The sequence below is a fragment of the Pristis pectinata genome, chromosome 4 (genome assembly GCF_009764475.1).
Source record: "Pristis pectinata isolate sPriPec2 chromosome 4, sPriPec2.1.pri, whole genome shotgun sequence".
In the NCBI taxonomy this organism is placed as follows: Eukaryota; Metazoa; Chordata; class Chondrichthyes; order Rhinopristiformes; family Pristidae; genus Pristis; species Pristis pectinata.
This window is the reverse complement of record NC_067408.1, coordinates 113,675,475-113,695,838: the sequence shown is the minus strand read 5'-3', so window position 1 is coordinate 113,695,838 and position 20,364 is coordinate 113,675,475. Positions and strand designations below refer to the sequence as shown.

Sequence of the window (20,364 nt, the reverse complement as noted above, 5' to 3'; positions counted from 1 at the left end):
CCCCAGCCACTGCATGCCAGATGCTAATCAACCTCTGGGTGAAAGCATTCTTCCTCAAATCCCCTCAGCCTAAGCATGCTCTCAAATTTTGCTCACCCCTGCTATGGGGTATAAAGTATACCACTGTCAATTATATTTATTCCCCTCAATAACCTGTCCTGTTCCAGGAGATCAGCCCCAGCTTCTCCAGGTGTTCTACACAGCTCAGGTCCATCATCTCTCACAACACCTGAGAGAATCCGTCCCGCACTTTGTTCTAAGCCTCGACTCCCACTTGATACGTGTGTGTCAACGTGCGAGTGTTTAGCAGGAGGCCAAGCTGAAGAAAAACAACCACAAGGAGGTTGAGTGTGAAGCAGTGTGGGTTACAGTCACGTTGCAATTTAGATGAGTCTTGTGGGGGCAAGGATGTGGCACTCCACAAAGTAGGGATTTCAATGTTTGCTCGTGTTCCCCTCCTAGTGGCTCCTCAGGGACGTACATCACTGAAAGCTGTTGAAATCCAGCACAACCATCAATGGGATGAGATCAGAATCAGAATCAGATTCAGGTTTATTACCACTGACCTATGTCATGAAATTTGTTGTTTTGCGGCAGCAGTGCAGAGCAATGCATAAAAATCACTATAAATTACAAAATAAATAAATAATGCAAAAAAAGGAATAACAAAGAGGTAGTGTTCATGGGTTCATGGACCATTCAGAAATCTGACGGCGGAGGGGAAGAAGTTGTTCCTAAGTCGAGTGTGTGTGGCTCCTGTACCTCCTCCCCGATGGTGGTAATGAGAGGAGGGCATGTCCCGGATGGTGAGGGTCCTTAATGATGGATGCCGCCTTCTCGAGGCACCACCTCTTGAAGATGTCCTCGATGGCGGGGAGGGTTGTGCCCGTGGTGGGGCTGGTTGAGTCTACAACCCTCTGCAGCCTCTTGCGATCCTATGCATTGGAGCCTCCATACCAGGCTGTGATACAACCAGTCAGAACACTCTCCACTGTACATCTGTAGAAATTTGTAAAAACCTTTGGTGACATAACAAATCTCCTCAAACTCCTAACGATGTAGATTCACTGGTGTGCCTTCTTCATGATTGCACCAATGTTAAAATAAGGCTGAATTGAAGTAGAGTTGGGTCAGACTCTGTAGGATGAGGATACAGGATTATATTGACCTTGGGTGCAGTCAGAAATACTAAGTCAAGAGTTTACATTCCAGGAGAACGGGACGCACAGGAGAAGCCACACTTCAAGTATTGTGTTCAGTTTTGGTCACCCTGCCATAGGAAAGATGTTATTAAAGTGGAAAGAGAGCAGAAAAGATTTACGAGGATGTTGCCAGGATTTGAAGCACTGAGTTATAGAGAGAGGTTTCACAGGCTAGGACTTTATTCCTTGGAGCGTTGGAGACTGAGAGGTGATCTTATGGAGGTGTGTAAAATCATGAGAGGCATAGATAGGGTGAATGCCCTCAGTCTTTTTCCCAGGATTGGGGAATCAAGAACTGGAGGCAATAGGCTTAAGGTGAGTGGGGAACGATTTAATAGGAGCAACTTTTTTACACAAGGATGGTATGTGGAACGAGCTGCCAGAGGAAGTGGTTGAGGCAGGTACAATAACAACTTTTAGTTGGACAGGTACATGGATTGGAAAGGTTTAGAGGGATATGGGCCAAATGCATGCAAATGGGACTAGCTTGGATGGGCATCTTGGTCGACATGGACGAGTTGGGCTGAAGGGCCTGTTTCTATGCTGTATGAGTCTATGACATGGGGTATGGAGTCATGGAGCATTAAGGCAAAGAAACAGGTCCTGTGGCCCAATTCGTTCATGCCATTCTTGTTCAATCCATGCCAGGATCTCTATGTATCACCCGGGCTTCCCTTTATTCCCAGCTAAGTCTAGCAGCATAGCTAAATGGTACAAAGGCACAGTAGTTAGCAACAGCGGGACCTGGGTTCTGTCCCTACCTCCAGGGCCGACTGTGAGGTGTTTGCACATTCTCCCTGTGACCAGGTGAGGGAGCTCCAATTCCCTCCCACATCCCAAAGGCATGCCAGCCGGTGTATTGGTCACTGTAAATCACTCCCGGTGGAGGTAAAACGCAAAGGAATCCAGGGGGAGTTGTTGGGCACGTGGGAGAGGATAAGTTGCAGGAATACAGGGAAATAAGGAGGGGGGATTGCTCTGCTGAGAGCTGGCATAGATTCAATGGAAGGAATGGCCTCCTGTGTTGTAATAAGTAAGTAAACAAATTAAATTCATGGAATCTTTAGAACAGGGGTGGAATTAGAGAACGTCTCCTGAGTCAAGAACTTGGAGGATATGGATACCACAGGAGAAGATCCGGATGCAGATGTATTCAAAGATCCGTGGGATTCCTACTCAGTCAGAGATCCATTATGTGTAGATACAGCCAGGAATCTGTATGGAAAGGATGTAGTCAGGGATCTTCAGGAACCATCTACAGAAAACAATCAAAGATTCAGATGAGGAAAGTAGGGTGCAGACAGTTCCCAGGTGATATAAGGGTAATGTTCCTTGGAACTGCGCCTAAGCCGATTTCACTGTAAGTCAGAAACATCTGTGTTTTCTATTGTAACTCATAAGATAAGATTTCTTTATTAGTCACATGTACATCGAAACACACAGTGAAATACATCTTTTTGCGTGGTGTGTTCTGGGGGCAGCCTGCAAGTGTCGCCACGCTTCCGGCGCCGACATAGCATGCTCACAACTTCCTAACCCGTACGTCTTTGGGATGTGGGAGGAAACCGGAGCATCCGGAGGAAACCCACGCAGACACGGGGAGAACGTACAAACTTCTTACAGACAGTGGCCGGAATTGAACCCGGGTCGCTGGCTCTGTAAAGCGTTATGCTAACCACTACACTGCACGGTCATAGTGTTGCTCATATCATGTCGCTGGAGGTACACCTGCTATAATTCTTTCATTTCATTGAATAACCACTCTAATGCTACCCATAAATAAATTAATAGAATATATACTGTGTTCAGTCATTAATTGATACCATGAATCATTTTATTATTTAGGACTACTAGCTTTAAAAATACTTCAAAAAATGTATGGGAGAATTTGCGTAAAGTTGAATTTCCATAAGTCAGGTCACTCCTAACCTGGGGACCCCCTGTACTGGTTACCTCCCCTCTCCATGCATGCTGCATTAACTATAAATGTGCCGATGACACCTCTGTTGTTGATAGGATCTCAGATGGCAACGAAAAGGTGTACAGGAGTGAGAAAGATCGGCTGGTTGAGAGGTGTCGAAACAACAGCCTCGCACTCAGCATCAGCAAGGCCAAGGGACTGATTGTGGACTTCAGGAAGAGAAAGTCAGGAGAACACGCACCCAGTCCTCATTGAGGGGTCAGCGGCGGAAAGGGCGAGCAGCTTCAAGTTCCTGGGCATCAGCATCTCCGAGGATCTATCCTGGGCCCAACATATTGATGCAATCATGAAGAAGGTATGCCAGCAGCTCTACTTCGTTAGGAGTTTGAGGAGATTTGGTATTGGAATTATAATTGGTTTATTATTGTCACATGTACTAAGGTACAGTGAAAAACTTGTCTTGCATACCGTTCATACAGATCAATTAATTACACAGTGCATTAAGGGAGTACAAGGTAAAACAATAACAGAATGTAGAATAAAGTGTAACAGTTACAGAGAAAGTGCAGTGCAGGTGGATAATAAGGTAAAAGGACATAATGAGTCAGATTGTGAGGTCAAGAGTCCATCTTTGGTATGTCACCACTGACTCTTGCAAATTTCTACAGATGTACGGTGGAGAGCATTCTGACTGGTTGCATCACAGCCTGGTATGGAGGCTCCAATGCACAGGATCGCAAGAGGCTGGAGAGGGTTGTAGAGTCAGCCAGCTCCATCACGGGCACAACCCTCCCAACCAATCGAGGACATGTTCAAGAGGTGGTGCCTTGAGAAGGCAGCATCCATCACCAAGGACCCTCACCATCCGGGTCATGCCCTCTTCTTGTTACTACCATAGGGGAGCAGGTACAAGAGCCTGAAGTCCCACACTCAATGATTCAGGAACAGCTTCTTCCCCTCTGCCATCAGATTTCTGAACGGTCCATGAACCTTTTCATTCTCCTTAAGATAAGATATCTTTATTAGTCACATGTACATCGAAACACACAGTGAAATGCATCTTTTGCATAGAGTGTTCTGGGGGCAGACCGCAAGTGTCGCCACACTTCCGGCACCAACATAGCATGCCCACAACTTCCTAACCTGTACATCTTTGGAATGTGGGAGGAAACCGGAGCACCCGGAGGAAACCCACGCAGACACGGGGACAACGTACAAACTCCTTACAGACAGCGGGCGGAATTGAACTTGGGTCGCTGGAGCTGTAATAACGTCACGCTAACCGCTACACGATTGTGCATGCCCTTTTGCAGTATCTATCTATCTATCTATCTATCTATCTATTTATTTATTTAGTGGCATCGTGATTCTATATAACATAGTGCTGCAATATAACAAATTTCACCTCATGCAAGTCAGTGATAATAAACCTGATTCTGATCCTGACCTGCAGTGTTTCATTCCCACCTGACGGTGTCGCTGCCCCGATTACCGACGTCAGTCAAGGGAGAGTCTCCTCTTGCCCTGCCGGCAACTAAGATCGTCGACAGTCGTCGTTGCCCCGCCTCCGGTGCATGCCGGTCCCTGTAGTCCATAGCGGCGCCGATGTCAGGGGAAGGGGCGGGGCCTGGCGGGTGATGGGACTACAGTTCCCGTGAGGCTGTGCGGCGTCCGGCGAGGGCACCGTCAGCGCTGTGAGGAGAGTGGCGGCGGGGTTGACGCCGGCACTGACGGGGCACCATGGCTGGGGCGATGGCCGTCCTGGGTGAGTGGGCCGCCTGGCCCGGGGGGTGAGGGGGAGTGAGGGGGGGTGAGGGAGGGAGGGAGGGAGGGGGTGAGGGAGGGAGGGAGGGAGGGGGTGAGGGAGGGAGGGAGGGAGGGAGGGGGTGAGGGAGGGAGGGAGGGGGTGAGGGGGTGAGTGAGGGAGGGAGGGGGTGAGGGGGTGAGTGAGGGAGGGAGGGAGGGAGGGACAGTGAGGGAGGGAGGGGGACAGTGAGGGAGGGAGGGACAGTGAGGGAGGGAGGGGGACAGTGAGGGAGGGAGGGAGGGAGGGAGGGGGTGAGGGAGGGAGGGAGGGGGTGAGGGAGGGAGGGAGGGGGTGAGGGAGGGAGGGAGGGGGTGAGGGAGGGAGGGGGTGAGGGGTTGAGGGGGTGAGGGGCTGAGGGAGGGTGTGAGGGAGGGAGGGGATGAGGGAGGGAGGGAGGGGGTGAGGGAGGGAGGGGGTGAGGGAGGGAGGGAGGGAGGGGGTGAGGGAGGGAGGGAGGGAGGGAGGGGGTGAGGGAGGGAGGGAGGGAGGGAGGGGGTGAGGGAGGGAGGGAGGGAGGGGGTGAGGGAGGGGGGGAGGGGGTGAGGGGAGGGAGGGAGGTGAGGGAGGGAGGGGGTGAGGGAGGGGGGGAGGGGGTGAGGGAGGGAGGGGGGGAGGGAGGGGGGGAGGGAGGGAGGGGGGTGAGGGAGGGGGGTAGGGAGGGAGGGGGGTGAGGGAGGGGAGGGAGGGAGGGGAGGGAGGGGAGGGGAGGGAGGGGAGGGGAGGGAGGGAGGGGGTGAGGGAGGGAGGGGGGGAGGGAGGGGGGGAGGGAGGGAGGGGGGGAGGGAGGGGGGAGGAGGGAGGGAGGGGGTGAGGGAGGGAGGGAGGGAAGGAAGGAAGGGGGGTGAGGGAAGGGGGTGAGGGAGGGAGGGAGGGGGGTGAGGGAGGGAGGGAGGTGAGGGGAGGGAGGGAGGGGGGTGAGGGAGGGAGGGGGGAAGGGGAGGGAGGGGGGAAGGGGAGGGGGAGGTGAGGGAGGTGGGGGGAGGGGGAGGTGAGGGAGGGAAGGGGAGGGGAGGGAGGAGGTGAGGGAGGGAGGGGGAGGGGAGGGAGGAGGTGGGGGAGGGGGGGGGGAGGGGGAGGTGAGGGGACGGGAGGGAAGGGGGAGGAGGGGGGAGGGGACGGAAGGGGGAGGAGGGAGGGAGGGGGAGGTGAGGGTGGGGGAGGGGAGGGGGGAGGGGAGGGGGGAGGTGAGGGAAGGGGGAGGTGGGGGAGGGGAGGGGGGAAGGGGAGGTAGGGGAGGGGGAAGGGGAGGTAGGGGAGGGGGAAGGGGAGGTAGGGGAGGGGGAAGGGGGGAGGTGAGGGGAGGGGGGAGGGAAGGGAGGTGGGGGAAGGGGAAGGAGGGAGGTGAGGGAAGGGGAAGGAGGGAGGTGAGGGACGGAGAGGGGAAGGAAGAGGTGGGGGAGGAGAGGAGGTGTAGGGGAGGAGGGTGGAATGTAGGGGTAGGGGGAGGAGGGGGGGAGTGGTGGGGGAAGAAGGGAGGAACACGGCTTCCTGCCAGAGAGCTCCCCCTTTGCCATCTCCTCACTGTTGTCCCTGTTCAGACCATCAGCTGTAGATAGATCATATAAGTAATAATGTAAACTGTACAAGCAATGTAATGTAAGTATTTGCTAGTATTTGTGTCTGGAACGAGCTGCCAGGGTTAGTGGTGGGAGCACATACAACGGTAGCATTTAGACATATGAATATGCAAGGAATGAAGAGATTATGTGTCATTTGCAGGCAGAAGAGGTTTAGTTTAATTTGGCATCATTATTTGTGCAGGCTTTGTGGGATGGATGGCCTGTTCTTGTGCTGTACTATGTTCTATGCTACACTGTTCTGCAAAGTAGTACTTTTTGAAACAAAAAATTATACTCAAAAATGTTGGAAATACTCAGCAGGTCGAACAGCATCCAAGGAGAGAGAAGCAGAGTTAATCTCTCAGGTCTGCAGCTCTACTTCGTTAGGAGTTTGAGGAGATTTGGTACGTCAAAGACTATTGCAAATTTCTATAGATGTACGGTGGAGAGCATTCTAACTGGTTGTATCACAGCCCGGTACGGAGGCTCCAATGCGCAGGATCGCAAGAAGCTGCAGAAGGTTGTAGACTCAGCTAGCTCCATCATGGGCACAACCCTCCCGACCATCGAGGACATGTTCAAGAGGCGGTGCCTCAAGTAGGTGGCATCCATCATTAAGGATCTTCACCATCTGGGACATGCCCCCTTTGTGTTACTACCATTGAGGGGGAGGTACAGGAGCCTGACGACCCACATTCAACGTTTTAGGAATATTTTCCTCTTCACCATCAGATTTCTGAATGGTCCATGAACACTACCTTGTTATTCCTCTTTTGAGTGTGGGTCTTCAGGCTCCTGTACCTCCCCCTCAATGATAGTAACGAGAAGAGGGCATGTCCCGGATGGTAAGGATCCTTCATGATGGATGCTGCCTTCTTGAGGCGCCGCCTTCTTGAGGCACCGCCTCTTGAAGACGTCCTCGATGGTGGGGAGGGTTGTGCCTGTGATGGAGCTGGCTGACTCTGCAACCCTCTGCAGCCTCTTGCGATCCTGTGCATTGGAGCCTCCGTACCAGGCTGTGATGCAACCAGTCAGAATGCTCTCCACCGTATATCTATAGAAATTTGCAATAGTCTTTGACATACCAAATCTCCTCAAACTCCTAATGAAGTAGAGCCACTGGCATGTCTGTTCCTAAAGAACATTACTGAGACCTAGGTTCTTATGCATATAAGTACTACTTTAGGTATTCTGTACATTGTTCTCCAGCTGTTATGTTGTGTTGAACTGTTTGTACTCTTTGTATTCATAAATACACGCTCTAAATATCTATGCATAAAGTAGCATAAAGATACCTTTAAAAATATGCTTGTACGTGGAGGGCTAATACGTGGATGTACATTTTGCACATTATTTTAAATATTTATCCTGCCTGTGTTTGAGGGTGAGTGCTGGATCTGGGTCGGCTGTGGTCCCCACATAGTGGAGTAGTGCACTCATCATGCCTGAGTGCTGAAGGTGACACCGTAAAGGGAGGGACACTGCTGCGGTCGAATTAACCCCACAGGAGAAGAGGGAGAAAATAGAACAGCATGGTGACATTTCTTAAAATAATAACTGAAAGTCTGTATTTCATTGACCCAGGTGATGTGTAATTTAGATACTGGCTATCATGGATATGTAATCTTATCTACAGATCCTTCTCTCTCACTACCCCCTGATAACAAAGCAAATAAGAGGTATTTTTGTCTAGATGCCGTACACTGCGTTTGATGCAAGGGCATGTTTTGATGGTGGGGGATTGTGAAATAAATGATGTGAATATTGACACTAATCTGACTTGAACAAAAACAGTTTGAAGTATAAAAAGACTGTTAGTCAAGGGCATGACCATTTTTACTGGACTGGACCCAAAATGTATCCTCATTTTGGAGTATCAAGCAGCATGTACAAGTGGATAGTGTCCCGTGTTGTCTGTGTCAAGTCTCTGAGCTCTGAATTTAAATTATCTCGAAATAAGTACATCAGGGATGTCAGTATTATTCGTAAGAGAGACCATGAAATTGTCAGATTATTGTAAACACCCAGTCAGCCTTTATGGAAAGAAAACTTTCCATTTCTTATCCACTCTGTTTGACGTATGACTGCAGACCACATCAGCATGGTTGAAATTTGACTCTTGTCTGATTTGGCCTCCTACTTGTGTATCAAAGTCATGCAGTAAAAGATCAGCTGTGACCTTAGCGAGTGCAAGAGGTCAAATGGTTTACTTCTTCCTTTTCTTATGTTCATAAGTGGCAGCCTTTCCAGCAAAGCTCCAATCGTGAAGATGAATTTTATATAAAAAAGCATTTGTGTAATTTCTCCATTACTTGTTGGTCAGCGGAACTTCCTTCTCCTTCAAACTGTTTAGTGGGGTCTTTGAGGAGATACAGTTGAATGCAGTAACACTCTGATAATCCAGCATTCAACTGTTCCGAATTTCAAATGCTTTGCCATCCGACTCGCCTGGTGATGTTTCCCGTGCTCCCTTGAAACTCACTAGGGCCCCGGTTCTTCTACTCCCTTGAAACTCTCCGGAGCCCTGGTTCCTGCACCATTAATTAAAACAAAATTGCAAAGTATGTAGTTCTGACCATTCAAGTGAATATTTTCATAATGTCATGTTATTTCCATTGCATAATATTAGCACATCACCAGTTATTGTTCATTTACCACTTTAAAGCAAATCTTCAAGGTATCTTAACACAGTATTCAACTAGTACACAATGGCAGGAGGACCTTAAACCGTGGTCCTTCCCCATAGAGCATTTTCTGTGGCTGCATCAAGCTTCAGCATTTGGCTTGGCACATAGTGCTGAATCTTTTAGAGTGAGCCAGTTTGTAGGACTCAGTTGTGGACATCACGTTCTGGAACACCAGTGAGTTTTGGACAGCCCAGCTGGCGCCTTTCACCGCATTAATGATTTCCCAGCAGCAGTTGTTACTGCTTCAGTGTGCGACTCTGAACAACCAGCAGAGTCCTGTACGACGTGGCTGTCTGAGATGAACCTCAACCAGTACCTCGACAAGTCATCTGTGTAGAGAGGCTTTAACCTCAGTGCTTCAGTTGTCTGGGGTTTTCACACCTCTTTCCAAGTGCTTTCTGACAGAATCAGCAAAAATGCTCTATGCCACACGCGAGCTAGTCAGAAGAGAGGGGAACAGTCTTGCTTGACTCCATTATTGCTTATCCCTCATTACTCATGAATTGAGTGGCTTTGTGAGCATAGCAGAGGACAGTGGAAAGCCAACATTTCGGTAGGTCTAGAGTCACATTTAGGTCACACTGGTTAAGGACACCAGGTTTTTTTCCCCACAGAACATTGTGAACCATGTGGCTTTGTACGACAATCTGATAAACTCATGCTCTCTGTTACTTAAACTTTTTCTTCCACATTTTTTAAATTAAATACCTGCCATGGTGGAATTCTAACTCGTCTGCAGGCGATTAGTCCAGGCTTTTGTAATCTTCAAGTTTACTGTTGCCACAGTCATACATACACAGGGTATAAATGCCATGAAAATTAGCTTTTTGCAGCAGCACAGTACGTTACAAGACGATTAATAGGAACTCGAGGGGCAACTTTTTTTTACACAAAGGATGGTATGTATGGTAGTGTAGTGGTTAGTGTAATACTATTACAGCGCCAGCGACCCGGGTTCAATTCCCGCCGTTGCCTGTAAGGAGTTTGTACATTCTCCCTGTGTCTGCGTGGGTTTCTTCCTGGTGTTCCTGTTTCATCCCACATTTCACTGTGTGTTTCGATGTACATGTGACTAATAAAGATCTTATCTTATGTTTGTGGAATGAGCTGCCAGAGGAAGTGGTTGAGGCAGATACAATTGCAGCTTTCAAAAGACGGTTGGACAGGTACATGGATAGGAAAGGTTGGATGGGCATCTTGGTTGCATGGACCAATTGGGCCGAAGGGCCTCTTGCTATTGCTGTATGACTCTGTGATGAGGTCAAATGTAACATAAACTTAAATTAACATAGATTATACACAACTTACACAAAGCATAACAACACTAGTGCAAGATTTTAATCCAGTAATTTAACCACCATGCTTTTTGCTTTGTTTCCACAGGCTCCTCCATCCTGGCCCTCCTATTGGCTGGGTACTTGGCACAGCAGTATCTTCCCCCTCCCAAACCGAAAGTGATCGGTGTGGATCTGGGCACCACTTACTGCTCAGTTGGCGTGTTCCAACCTGGCACCGGGAAGGTGGAGGTGATCGCGGACCAAGTTGGGCGGAAGAGTTTGCCGAGTGTGGTGTCGTTCACTGATGGAGCAATATTGGTGGGTTATGATGCTCAGGAAATGGGTGACACCAACCCGCTGAACACTGTGTATGATGCCAAGCGCTTTATAGGGAAAAGCTTCACACCAGAGGAGCTGAGAGATGAAAGCAGCCGGTACCAGTTTAAGGTAATGATGAAGCTGTTTTGTTCACCATTTTTATAGAGCAGGGAAATGGGCCTTTTAGCCCAACTGGCCATTGCTGACCAAGGTGCCCCTTTAAGCTAGTCCCGTTTGCTCACGTTTGGCCTGTATCCGTCTAAACCTTTCCCATCTACGTACCTGCCCAAATGTTGTTATTGTACCCGCCTCTACCTCTTCCTCTGGCAGCTCATTCCATATGCAGACTAACCTCTGTGTGAAGAAGTTGCCCCTCGGGTCCTTTTTAAATCTTTCCCCTTTCACCTTAAACCTATGCCCTCTAGTTTTTGCTTCCCTTTCCCTGGGGGAAAATAACAGTGTGCATTCACCCTACCTATCCCCCTCAATTTTATACACCTCTATAAGGTCATCCCTCAATCTCCTACACTCCAAGGAATAACTAGCTGTCTATTTCTGAAAAAGTTTTTAGCTCATTTCTGCCTATTCTGAACTTTAAAAGAATGTCGGGACTTTTGAAAGTCAACGGAACTGATATAAGTTATCTTTATTAGTCACATGTACATCGAAACACACAGTGAAATGCATCTTTTGCGTAGTGTGTTCTGGCGGCAGACCTCAAGTGTCGCCACGTTTCCAGCGCCAACATAGCATGCCCACAGCTTCCTAACCCGTATGTCTTTGGAATGTGGGAGGAAACCGGAGCACCCAGAGGAAACCCACACAGACACGGGGAGAACGTACAAATTCCTTGCAGACGGTGGCTGGAATTGAACCCGGGTCGCTGGCGCTGCAAGAGTGGTCCCAAGGACGAATGACCTCTGCATATTTGTTCTCCTTAGAGCAGAAGATTTTAAAGGTGCCAAATGAAGGTCCCTTACAGACAGTTGGGGGAATTTACAATAAAGGAAATAGCAGAGAAATTAAACAATGCTTTGTTATCTTCACAGAATTACTTTGCGAAGTAATGATGCAGCTTTACAAAACTCTGGTTCGGCCACACTTAGAGTACTGTGTCCAGTTCAGGTCGCCTCATTATAGGAAGGATGTGGAGGCGTTGGAAAGGGTGCAGAGGAGATTTACCAGGATACTGCCTGGATTAGAGAGTATGGATTATGAGGAGAGACTAAAGGAGCTTAGGGCTTTACTCATTGAAGAGAAGGAGGATGAGGGGAGACATGATAGAGGTATACAAAATATTAAGAAGAAGAGTGGACAGCCAGCGCTTCTTTCCCAGGGCACCAATGCTCAATACAAGAGGGCATGGCTTTAAAGTAATGGGTGGGAAGTTCAAGGGAGACGTCAGAAGGAGGTTTTTCACCCAGAGAGTGTTTGGTGCATGGAATGTGCTGCCTGGGGTGGTGGTGGAGGCTGATACGTTGGTCAAGTTCAAGAGATTGTTAGATAAGCATATGGAGGAATTTAAGATAGAGGGATATGTGGGAGGAAGGGGTTAGATAGTCTTAGGAGTGGTTTGAAGGTTGGCACAACATGGTGGGCTGAAGGGCCTGTATTGTGCTGTATTGTTCTATGGTTAAGAGCAAAAAAACCTGCCAGAAATACCAGAGAACCAAGTTTCTAGCGAGAATGGGGAACTGAAAGAAATCAGTACCAAAAAAAAATTAAAAAAGTTGGTGAAACTGAAAGCCCAAGGACCTGTTGATATATATTTCAAAACTTTGAAAGAGTTGGCTGGAAAGAGAGAGAGTGAACGCTCATCTTGCTAAGTTCTATATATTCTGGAATTGTTCCTGCAAATTGAAGGGTAACAAATGGTACCCTGCCACTTGAGAAAGGAGGGACAGAGAGGCACTGAACTGTTCTCCTAGTGGCAGGAAAAATCCTGAAATCTGCAATGAAGGATATAACAACAGAACATCTAGAAAAGATTTAGCAGAGTCAGTGTGGATTTATGAAATAGTAAGCATGTTTGCCTAATCTGAGTTTTTGAGGATGTGACGAGTAAAATAGATAAGGGGTAACCAGTCGATGTGGTTTCTTTAGATTTTCAGAAGGCTTTTGATGACCTTCCACACAGAGGGGTGGTCAACAAAATTAGGGGACATGGTATTACATTGGTCAACAAGGAAGTATATTATTGCATAGGCTGAGAATTGGTGAATTAGTACTGCTACCACAAAACAACAAATTTTACGTCAATTAAGTCAGTGATAATAAATCTAATTCTGGACGGAAAGCAAGGAGTGGGAATGTAAATGGGTCTGTCTCTGCTTGGCAAGCTATGACCAGTGGGGTACTGCAGTGACAGGTGTGTGAACCAGATGTCGCATCTTCAAGCTTGTGATGCAGAACTGGGTGGGTGTGTGAAAAAGGCAGGAGGGTGTAAGGAGGCTTAAAATGGACAGATAAGCTAACTGGGTAGGCAAGAACTTGGCAGATGGAATATAATGTGAGAAAATGTGAAGTCATCGACAGGAGTGCATGAAACAGAAAGCAGAGTTTTCTTTAAATGCTGAGATATTTAGAAATAATGTATAAAGCAACCTCGGTGTTCTTGTGCACAAATCTCTGAAAGCTAATGTGCAGGTGCAAGGAACAATTAGGTCAAATCCTTCTTCTGTTTATCATTTATCCCGGAGGTCAAAGATTGGCTCGAGCAATGAGCTGGCTCTTAGCTAATGAAATTTAACACAGAACTGTAGTGATTTCTCTTGAAAGGATGAGTTTAGAACTGGCAATATAAAGTATTTAGTGCAATTCTGAAAGGGCTGTTGGAACACTCAGGTATTCCCGTTGTGGATATCAAAAATCAGATTTATTATCACTGAATTGTATGACATGAAATTTATTGTCTCTTGAAGATGTCCTTGATGTTGAAAAAGATGTTCATTAGAGTATTTTCTTTTAAATAATATCTATTGTATCATTGGCTTTCTAAATGGGCACAAGTACAATTCTTAAATGTTTTTAAGTTACTGGTTAGGGCTCAGTTGGGGGATTGTATGCAGTTCTGGGTACCAGAGTTTTTAAAGGGTGTCAGTGACCGTTAGAGGGGACAGAGGAGATTTACCAAAATAAGGGTAAAGGATTCAACTGCAAAAGCTGAGGTTGTTCTCCTGAAACAGAGAGAAAATAATATTGATCAAGTCATGAGTTTTGAATAAACAAGTGAGGTTTTCTTTGGCATGTGGGCAAAGAGGACACAGATTTAATGCAATTCACAATAAATCCAATGAGGATGAAGGAAAATTTTATTTGAAAGCAAGTTGTTGTGATTTGGCATGGAGTTCCTAAGTAATTCAGTGAAAGCAGATGTAACTTAAAAAAAAACTGAATAAAAACTAAAGAACATTTAAAAAAAAAAGCATAGCAGGAGCAACACTTCTTAACTCACATCTGTTATAATGCAACTGGGCAACCTCATGCAGCATCTATCTCCATCTGTCCAGCTTGCATAATACTGGTGGGTTCGGGTCTGTTGTTATACGACACTGGTGGATGGACCTGTTGGTGTACAACATTGGTAGCCAGTGCCGGTGGATGTAAACTTTTCTAAGTGGTTGGACAGGGATGCTTTGAAATTGAATTCGGAATCCTGCACACAGTGATTTGGTATATATTATTTATTATCTATACATGGAGCACACTGTGATATTCTCTGTTTCAGGTGTTATATAATAATGGAAACGCGGAGTTCTCCATTTCTGTAAATGAATCATTCCATGTCACACCTGAGTACATCGGTTCCAGGTTGCTGTTAGAGTTGAAGAAGATGGCGGAGGACTATGTGGGGATGCCCGTAAGCAAGGCTGTCATTTCGGTACCAGCAGACTTCGATGAGAGGCAGAGAAACCACACGGTGAAAGCAGCGCAGCTGGCAGGTAAGCAGGATCCTCTTAGACGTTGCAGTGGCAACTTGCTGAGTTGTTTGCACTTTCCCCAGTGTTATTTTTGCCATGTTTTTAGGTGCTGTAATTTCAAGCTCTGAAGTAATCATATCCATTGGGTCATGTTGGTATCCTAAAAGGGCGGAGTGTCTAATGCCCCTATCAAAGGATGGCATGGGAAGACCAGCCTAGATTAGGAGTTCAGGTCTCCAGAGGGAGCTAGTTCTTTCAGCCTCCATTTTCCAAACCCAACTGACAGACGAGACTGTAGATGCTGGAAATCTGCAGCAACAAACAACTGCTGGAGGAACTCAGTGGGTCAGGCAGCATCTGTGGAGGGAAATGAACAGTCGACATTTTGGGTTGAGACCCTTCATCAGCACTGGCATTCCTGATGACCAGTCCTGATGAAGGGTCTCAACCCAAAATATCAACTATTCATTCCTCCCCATAGATGCTGCCTGACCTGCTGAGTTCCTCCAGCTCTTTTGTGTGTTGCTCGCCATTACCACTGACGGCCTTACCCACAAGACCTAGAACATACAACATTACAGCATAGTACAGGCCCTTCGGCCCACATTGTTGTGCCGACATTTTATCCTGCTCTAAGATCTATCTAACCCTTCCCTCCCACATAGCTCCCCCACCACCTCCCCCCCTCCAGTCATTCATGTGTCTAACCGAGAGTCTCCTGTATTCTAATGTTACATAAAGGGAAACTTTAGCAAGCTGTTCTGAAATCCCATGGTAATACAGTGACTGACATACACAGCAGAACTCTGCAGCAGTGACAGATCTGTACTCACCACCTTCTACACCAGTGTTACCTCATTGATAGACATGTTCACCAAAACTGTATAGTGACTGATTGTATCCAACAGCATTGTGCCCAGAGCATTATATCCCAGCATTATACACATCTGTACCAACCAATGCTGCATCCTAGTGTTATACCATGACAGACCTGTCCACCTATACTGTATGCCAGTGTTATATAATGACAGATCCATCCCCACCAGTACTGTACCACAGTTTTACAATGACAGACCTATCCCCACTGGTATTGTACCACAATTTTACAATGACAGACCAGTCCCCACTGGTACTGTACCACAATTTTACAATATCAGACCTGTCCCCACCATTCTATATTCCAGTGCTATTCAGTGACAGAGCTGTACCATCCCCTGATGTATGGTGAAATTTTCTCTCATGAGAGTTAGATTCAGTTCTAACTTCTATGAGTATTACTGTCATCAAAGTGAGAACTAGTACTACTAAGGAAGGATTACTCAACACTTGTGAAGGGTATGGTTCACAATTGATACTTGTACGAGCAAAATGAGGAATTATCCACAACAAGTCAATTGAAGAATCCTTGCTGAGATACCCAGGGATAGAAATTAGTCTTCAGTCACTAGAACTAGACATAAGAAATAGAAGCAGGTACTGGCAAAGATAATTCGAGGACTGCAATGAAGATCAACACTCTTCACACCTGCTGGGCACCAGCAGCTGAAGACTAATTTCTTACCTAGAAAGTCTAAACTGGGAAGAATAAGATGAATTCTCAAACTATCTACCAAAGAGCCAAAACAGGAGAGTGATTGACACTTTTTTTTGTATCTCTACTTGTAATTCTGAAGGAATAAATCTCCACACTCATTGCATTTAAATTTTCAGTTACCTGAGATTATTTATCATGCTTGAGAAACAAAGGAGTGCTAATGCTGGAATGTAGATGAAAAACACGATGATGCTGGAGGAACTCAGCAGGCCAAGCAGCATCTGTGGAGAAAAGCAGGCACTCAACGTGTTGGGTCAGGACCCTCCTTCAGGACTAATTTGGTCCGTAGTGTTCCGTTGCTGAGGTAGGGGAGGGCTGTGCCCGTGATGGACCAGGCTGTGTCCACTACTCTCTGCAGCCTCTTGTGTTGGAATTGCAGTACCAGGCCATGATGCAGCCAGTCAGGGTACATTCAACAGTGCATCTGTTAGAGTATTTGGTGGTTATCTCTCAACCCCAGCAGCTCTCCGTACCCTTCAATCACTGCTGAAATCAGAAATACAAGAAGCATCCCATTACACTGTGTGCTTTCTTGTGTTCCATGGTGACTGAATCCACAGCCTGATTACCTTTGGAACAGTTAGGGTTAGAAGAGTCATCTACCTGAAGTCTGAAATTTTATTTCTGTGTGTTGACACATTTTACTTTTCAACATCTACTAGTAGCAAGTTGACCGATTTTTGTACCAACACGCCTGGCATCAGTAGTGTGGGGTTCTGTTCTCTGGTGTGGTTAGTCTGGCCGTTTTGTTTTGCAGGGTTGGACATCCTCCGGGTCATTAACGAACCGACTGCAGCAGCCATGGCTTACGGGCTTCACAAGGTGGATGTTTTCAACGTGCTCGTGGTGGACTTGGGGGGTGGCACCTTGGACGTGTCCCTGCTGAACAAGCAGGGAGGAATGTTCTTAACAAGAGCTATGGCAGGTAAAGGAATTATTGCACACAGTTCTGGGCAAACTCACTTTGTATTAATTAAGGGTGCTTCTAAGGAGAGTCTGAAATCCACTGGAGTGTTACCATGGTTCCAAGAATAAAATTACACCGTGGAGTTAGATAACCCAGACTGGAAAAATGGAGATTTAGGGGTGATTGGATTTAGGGTCATTAAAGCCATGGAGGAAATTGATAGGGTGCAGAGAGAGAGACATGTCTGTGGCATGGTAAAATGAGTATAGTCAGGGCTGAACATTGAGGAAGGATTAAGAAACTATTCTTTACAGAAAGGACATAGTTTTGGAACTCATTGCTGCCAGAACAGCAGGTGTTAGATCAGTTATTTAATTTTAATCTGCAAATAATATATTGCTTGCCCGGGTGTTAAGGAATTCTGGGACCAAGTTGAGTGGAGCGAATTACGATACAGATGAGTGTTTATCTCGTGGAATGGTTGAACAGGCTTAAAGAGTTGAATAGTCTCCTAATTCTGTAAGAGTGGTGGTTGAAGGGTGGGGGGGGGGGTGGAATTTAGAGGAGTTTTGTTTCTACAGAGAGCGGTAGGTGTCAAGGAATCAAATACAATAACAACGTTTAAGAGACATTTGGACAGACGTGAACAGGCAGGGAAGTGATGGATACGGAGAGTTAACTCCATTCAATGCAGGCAGATGTGATTAATTAGATTGGCGTGGTCAGCACTGGCGTGGTGGGCTGAAGGGCCTTTTCCTGTGCCGCACTATTCCAAATTGTAAGATGGATCATAGTACCTTAGAATTCATCCACCACTGAGATAAAGGCTCTTCCAAATTCTCCAATGTTTAAAACTGGTCAAGTGGGCAGAAATAAAAAAATTTTGTTGGCTCAGTCTCCAGGAGGGTTGGGAGGCTGGGGGGTTGGAGTGAGGAGACCCACAGTCTGAGATGTTCATTCTGCAAATGAAGCTCCCTCTGGTTTGTCCTGTCAAACACTCCAAGGCAGGTACAGTAGGGGATAGATAAGGAATAAATTTGCTGGGCTATAGGGAAAGAGAAAGGGGAGAGGGATGAGTTGGATAATTCTCTCAAAAGGACCGACACAGATACAATGAACTGAATGGCCTCCCCCTGCACTACATGGTACATAAAATCACGAGGGGCATCCACTGTCTTTTTCCCCAGGGAGGGGGGACCAAAGACTAGGGGGCATATTTTAAGGTGAGAGGGGAAAGATTTAATAGGGTCTTGAGGGGCAACTTGTTCATGCAGAGTGTGGTGCATTTATGGAATGAGCTGCCAGAGGAAGTAGTTGAGGCAGGCACGATAATAACATTTAAAATACATTTGGACAGGTACACATAGGAAAGGTTTAGAGAGATGTGGGCAAATGGGACTAACTTAGGTGGGCACCTTGGTTAGCATGGACAAGTTAGGCTGAAGGGCCTGTGCTGTATGACTCTGATTCTAACCTGATGTGGTTTATTGGCACTAGGGAATAACCAGTTGGGAGGCCAAGACTTCAACCAGCGGTTGCTGAAGTATCTGTTTAATCGGGTATACCAGCGGTTCGGGACTCTGCCATCCAACAAGCGAGATGTGCATCACCTGCGCCAAGCCGTGGAAGCGGCCAAGCTGAACCTGACCCTCACTGACTTGGCACTGATTCGGGTCCCACTCTCACTGCCGGATCCCAGGCAGCCTGGTGAAGCGGCAAGGGACAGTAGAGGGGGAGAGGCTGAAGGCAGCAACCAGGTCGTGTTCGAAGAAACAGTGACCAGAGACCTCTTTGAGGAGCTCAACAGGGACCTGTTTGAGAAGATCCTGGATCCCGTGAAAGAGGTCCTCTCCCACGGCCACCTGGATCGCTACGAGGTGGACGAGATTGTGCTGGTCGGCGGATCCACCCGCATCCCACGGATACGACAAGTTATCCGTGAGTTCTTCGGCAAAGAGCCCAATACCTCCGTGGATCCTGATCTGGCTGTGGTGATTGGTGTTGCCATACAGGCAGGGATCATGGGTGGTTCATGGCCATTGCAGGTCAGTGCCCTGGAAATTCCCAACAGGCACTTACGGAAAACGAACTTCAACTAATGGATTCCTTGCCTCACCACCCACACATTGAAGTTGCTTACAGAGGATCAGAAGTCCGCTTATTGTTGTGGACTGGAGGCGGAAAACGCAGATGAAGTGTTAACACTCTTACCACAATCTTCAGAGTTACCTCCTTGCCTTCTGGTAAATCATTTGGGGAGGTCGGTCATTAATTTTGGAAGCTTTGCCTTATTAGTATTCTGTTGTTTTACCTTCCTCTCTTTTTAAAGCAGTTCTAGTGGCTCTAACTAATACTAGGGCCATATTGCTTGTCACATTGGACAGGTTACCAGATATTACTGCTCACATCAATCTTTACACGCTCTGCTGTTTCCTGGATACCTTTTTAATTGTCACCTCTCGATTCGCTGATAACGCTCAGTGCCAGCGTGCTGCATTCAGTCCAGTCGAGAGGATTGTGGGAATTTTATGGTTTTGGGTCCACCTCCTTATAGTTTCCGCACTTGGCTATTCTGGCCTACACGGTAGTCCAGGCAGCGGGAGTGGAGTTCCTGGCTCTGATTACTCCCCTCTGCAAGGGTAGTCAGATGAAGATGGGATTAGCTTTATCCTGGCAACACTTGCTTATCTGAAGTTGGCCCCACAGAAAGTATGGGACATGTACCCCAAGGATAGCTGGTTCTTGGTGACGGTGAACCGTGCTGAACTTTGGGCAAGACAGTTGGTGGAAAGAATCTTTGGATTTCAGAAAATACCCAATAAATAGTCTGACAAGATGGATGATGAAGGAACTGATTTTTAAAGGAAGCTCTGATAGGATCAAGCATTTCCTCTTTCAGAATCTTCAACCCAGTGAATGTTGGAAATAAAATGAGTGCTTTGACCCAGGACATTTGTTTATTTAGAATGACTTTACTTAAGTGGTGCCGCCAGGCAAACAGAGAACGTATAAATTTATTAAATATATATTTATATGAAATTTTATACATAAAGGAACTTTATGAACTAAATCTTTTTTGTCCTTGGTGCAACATATGTTTTGAAGATCATGAAAATGATTAAATACTTCTGCCCTGTTCTGCCCTGGGGTGTTCAGTCCAGGCAATCTTACT

The 20,364-nt window shown here is 47.0% G+C and overlaps 1 protein-coding gene across 1 annotated transcript; it reads left to right on the top strand.

Annotated features, from left to right (window-relative positions):
• Positions 1–4,740: 4,740 nt before the first annotated feature.
• Positions 4,741–20,262, top strand: hspa13 (heat shock protein 70 family, member 13). The gene is made up of 5 exons (XM_052015254.1): positions 4,741–4,888; positions 10,560–10,900; positions 14,499–14,712; positions 17,043–17,210; positions 18,690–20,262. The coding sequence occupies exons 1-5, from the start codon at positions 4,864–4,866 to the stop codon at positions 19,289–19,291; spliced, it is 1,350 nt and encodes a 449-aa protein (XP_051871214.1). The 5' UTR covers positions 4,741–4,863; the 3' UTR covers positions 19,292–20,262.
• The last annotated feature ends 102 nt before the right edge of the window (positions 20,263–20,364 follow it).